Below are 4,345 nucleotides of genomic sequence, written 5' to 3'. Positions count from 1 at the left end.
AGAGCTGACTCCCCGGCGTGCCGACGGTGGTTCCGCAAATCCTTGCTTATTGTCCGACCTGAGATGGAGCTGCGGAGCGGCCTTGTCTAATGGTCGGGCGGGAGGAGGCCGAGGCCGAGGCCAGGCCTCGCCCACTCGAGACAGCGCGCGGCGTCTCGTTCGATCCATCCCTGGACCTCGTTGTTGCCCGCGCGCCGGGGTGTCGGGTGGATCGGCCCGGGGGGTATCGGGCTCAAGGTGGTCTCCCCTCGTCTGTTGCAGGATGGGCGGTCGACCCCACCGATCGCCCAGGAGTGTGACTAGCCGCCCGCACCAGAACCCCCGCGCGCTGCAGGAGGCTGTCCAGGCCGAGCAGCAGCAGCAGCAGCTCGCCCCCTCGGCGTCGCTGTTCCTGCCGCCGCAGCCGCAGCCTCAGCCGGCGTGGTCGCCGCTGGTGTGGCCGCACTACGTCCGCCCCGAGCAGGACTGGGCAGAGCAGCCGCCCGCCCCGACCTCCGCGCCAGCGCCGCCCGCTGCCCAGCGCCCAGCCCCGCCGCGGACCCGCGCCGGCCCGTGCCGGCACCAGCACCAGAGCCCGCGGTGGTCGCCGCTGCAGCACCTGCGCGCCGTCGACGAGGCCTGGTACGCCGAGTTCTGCTACTGGCAGGGGCTCGTGCAGCGGGCGCGGCCGCACATACCGCCCTTCCCCTTCGCCTCGCTGACCCCCGGGGGTCTTCGCGCACCCGGCCCACGCCCGCGCCTGCCCGTTGGCGCCTCGCGGCGGCCGCACGTCCCTGCTGACCGCCGTCAACGCCACCGCAACGCCGGCCGCCAACCCCGCCCGCTCCGACTTTCGTTTTCGGGTTTGCCGGGGAGAGCTCGACTGCCGCTGCCAGGGGCGCAAGAACTTGAACCGGAGGAGCAGCAGTCGGCCAGGGTCTCCCAGCACCCGGAGGGAGAGCCGCCACCGGAACAGCAGGCGGCGGGGCGAGTGCGCGAGGACCAGGCGCAAGAGGAACTTCGGCAGCTGATTGAGCAGCTGCAGCTCTTAGAGGAGCCGGAGGCGGCACAAGGTGCGGGTGAACTAGTGGCGCAGGGGCAGCTGGAGGTACTCGAAGAAGGTGAGGCGGACGCGTCCGGGCTGCACCAGGACGGGAACAACAACGATCTCCACTTCCATGACATAAACGAGCACGCTGCAGAGATAGTGGAACACCTGGGGGTGGGTGAGGGTGCTGGTGAGGAGCAGGACGGGGGAGGGGACGGCGAGGCTCCTGCGGCCAGAGGGAGGCTTTCTGCAGGGTAGCAGCAGCCAGGATGAGGGAGGACATCGGGGAGAACCAGGTGGTCGTGGAGGGGGAGAAGGTCGAGCAGGCGGTCGTCGAGCTGGTGGACGTCGGACTCGACGCCATCCTGGAGGTCGAGGGCGAGGACATTGGGGATGTGGACTCTGACGAGGAGAGTGACAGCCAGGACGAGGGCCTCCCGCACGCGGAAGGGGGTGAGGCCGCGGAGAACATAGGGGTGGTCAACGTCCTCGCGGAGGTGGCTGAGGCCCTGCAGGAGGTGGAAATAGCGGACGGGACTGACAAGTGTTTCCTTGACCCCCCGCCAGGTGAGGAGATGGGAGACAACGACGGATGCGTGGACGGGCGAGCGGAGGCCACGGGGGAGGTGGAGGTCGAGGCCGAGGCCGTGGCCGACGCCGAGGTCGCGGCGACGGCGACAGCGACGGTGGAGTCCGAGAGCGAAGACGAGGTAGACATGGCAAGTCGGCCACTCAACGTGATCTGGGAGGTCGAGAGCTCGGATGAGGACCCAGACGGTGACCTGGAGGGCGTGCGGGTCAAGGGGGATGAGGACGGCAAGGAGGACAAGGAGGGAGGCGAGGATTCCAAACAACAAGAACGCAAACAGGCGAAGCAGCCCATGGTCGAGTTCTGGGACAAGTGGGTGCAGGAGGTCGAACAGAGGATCGCCGAGGAGGCCACCGCCGAGGAGGCCACCGCCGAAGAGGCCACCGCCGAGGAGGCCGTCGCAAAAGAGACCGTGCGGACCGCTGTCGAAGAAGCCGGGGACTGGGACTCGGAGGACGAGCACGAGGACCTCTTTCGGGACCACCGGAGCATCGCTGTGAAGACCGAGAACTTCCCCGCGGACCTGAGGACGCAGCTAAGCCGGCTGCTGGGCGGGGTCTGGGGCGCGGTCCCGGACAACCAGCTGCGCATCCTACGCCTCAGGTAAGGGCAACAAGCCAACCATATATATTATGATATACGAAAAGTGACGTCGCGAATAAGCCACATTCCGTGCCTCCCGCGGAGCCAGTGCCGGACACAGCTCGGCGCTGTACTACGTGCGACTGTCAAGGCGCGTGCAGCCGCACGCCAACGAGCCCCGGCGCGTCATGCTGCGCCTGTCCATGGCGGCCGACGCCTCGCCCCTGCACCTGCTCGCCGTCGAGGCGTGCGTCTACTCATCGCTGCCCGAGCGCCACCGCGGCCCGCGGCCCTACGGCTGCCTCGGGACCCGCGGCCGCGTCGAGGAGTTCCTGCCGGTGAGTCTCGGGGGTTGACGCGGGCCCGGAGACGTTGCCGCGGGGACGTCGCCGGGGACGTCGCCGGGGACGTCGTCGGGTACGTCTCGGGTACGGGTACATCCTCTGGTGGTCCTAGGTGGTGACGCTGGCCACCAAGCGCGCCATCCAGCACGACGTGTCCGAGCTGATCGCCCGCCGAACGGCCGCCCTGCACACCCTCTCCGTGCCGCTCTCCAGGGACGTCGACATCTGGCGCAAACTCTTCCGGTAACGAACCATACCTCCCACACGCCATTTATTTTACAAAAGGCAATTTAGATTAACCTGTCGAGCAAACTACTTTCTGTTTTCCCTCTTTCTCGTGATGACAGTTGGAACGAGTACGTGGGGCGTTACTTTTCTGAGAACGACGATGAGCTGCGGCAGATGCAGTTGGAGTACCCCTCCACCGCCATCGACTTGACCCGCGTCGCCATGCGAAGCAACATCATTTGGATTAGGTGAGCCGAATACCGCCGGGAACTTCGACTGACTGTTCTTCCCCAATTAACTAACTCGGCTGTGACCTCGTGACGTGACAGGAACATGGTGACCATGAGGACCATGAAGGTGGTCTTTAGCCACAACGACCTGCACGCCGGCAACATCCTGTTCGCGCCCTGGGCGGCGGAGGAGCAGCCGTGCAGCAGGGCGGCGCCGCCGACGGAGGCGGAGGCGGCCGCGGCGCGCCGGGAGGCGGTGCGTCGCCTGGAGCGGACGGTGCGGGGCTCCGCGCGCCCGGCCCACGGCGCCCACGGCGCCGCCGAGACCGTCGAGGGCATGGCCAACGCCCAACACACCTGCCCGCAGCGCGGGCCCGCCAAGGTCGGCCCGGGCCCGCGCGGGCGCTGCGCCACGTGAGTCCATGGCATGTCGACACGTTATCGTTTCGATACCCTTCAATAAAGTATCGTTTCAATACCTTACATCACGTTGTCGTTTTAATGCCGTTTCAATAAAGTTATTGTTTTTTCACTGTTTCAGAAATGTTATTGTTTAGATACGGTTTCTATTAATGGTTCAAAAACGTTTTTTATGTCGTTTTGACAATATTTTTGACGCCGTTCAACATCGCGTCGCTAACGTTTCAATCTATTTGTCGATTAGGTGCGACCGCCTGTTTCCGCTCGAGCCCGAGTCCCGCAAGGCCATCCCCGTCGAGGAGCGCGGGCCGATCTTGTTTGCCGACTACCAGCACGCCTCCTACAACTACCAGGTGAGTGGCCCTCTTGGAATTGACGCGATCTGTGTGCGACACGTTCAGGTAGAAACAAAACAATGATCAAAACACGCGTGCCTGTGTCGCCAGCCGTACGACATCGCGAACCACTTCAACGAGTGGATGTTCGACTACAACACCAACATCCGGCCGCTCTTCGACTACGACGCCAACCGCTACCCGGACCCGGGCCGCCAGCGCCAGTTCATCTACGGCTACCTGATGGGCGCTGGCACGCCCTACCACAACCTGGAGCACGAGGCCAACAAGCTGGCCCAGGACATCCACCTCATGGGCGCGCTCAGCCACATGTACTGGGCGCTGTGGTCCCTCGCGCGCCACTGCTACAGCAGGAGGCACGGGCTGGAGACGGGCTTCGAGTACAAGGTGAGGGTGAGGTGATGTTTGGGTCGGTGCAGCTAGATTGTCCGGCCTACTTTTCTCCGACCTGGTAATTTTCCCAAAATCCCCAAAAGTGCTGTCCCACCTCGGTTTTGTCCTACTTATCTTTCTCCGACCTCGTCGATATGCTGAAATTGGGGAAGAATGTGCTTCAAAGAGGAACAGGC

At 64.6% G+C, this 4,345-nt stretch overlaps 1 protein-coding gene across 1 annotated transcript; it reads left to right on the top strand.

Moving 5' to 3' along the window:
* The first annotated feature begins 320 nt into the window (after window positions 1–320).
* LOC113211672 (uncharacterized) lies at window positions 321–4,178 on the top strand. Its single transcript, XM_026430122.2, has 7 exons — window positions 321–2,219; window positions 2,308–2,536; window positions 2,655–2,785; window positions 2,890–3,018; window positions 3,100–3,414; window positions 3,665–3,773; window positions 3,867–4,178. Exons 1-7 carry the CDS (start codon window positions 1,297–1,299, stop codon window positions 4,176–4,178), a joined length of 2,148 nt encoding a protein of 715 aa, XP_026285907.2. The 5' UTR covers window positions 321–1,296.
* The last annotated feature ends 167 nt before the right edge of the window (window positions 4,179–4,345 follow it).

This window comes from Frankliniella occidentalis, unplaced genomic scaffold, assembly GCF_000697945.3.
Source record: "Frankliniella occidentalis isolate FOCC.00 unplaced genomic scaffold, Focc_3.1 Scaffold3994, whole genome shotgun sequence".
Taxonomy (NCBI): Eukaryota; Metazoa; Arthropoda; class Insecta; order Thysanoptera; family Thripidae; genus Frankliniella; species Frankliniella occidentalis.
Note: the sequence above shows the minus strand (reverse complement) of the source record. Positions and strands in the feature narration are given on the sequence as shown.

What these genes read in the sequence shown, in the direction of transcription:
- LOC113211672 (XM_026430122.2), top strand. Translation starts at nt 1,297, where the DNA reads ATGAGGGAGGACATCGGGGAGAACCAGGTGGTCGTGGAGGGGGAGAAG. An exon ending in CTGCGCATCCTACGCCTCAG is followed by an intron (nt 2,220 to 2,307) that starts GTAAGGGCAACA and finishes CCGCGGAGCCAG; the next exon opens with TGCCGGACACAGCTCGGCGC. An exon ending in CCGCGCGGGCGCTGCGCCAC is followed by an intron (nt 3,415 to 3,664) that starts GTGAGTCCATGG and finishes TTTGTCGATTAG; the next exon opens with GTGCGACCGCCTGTTTCCGC.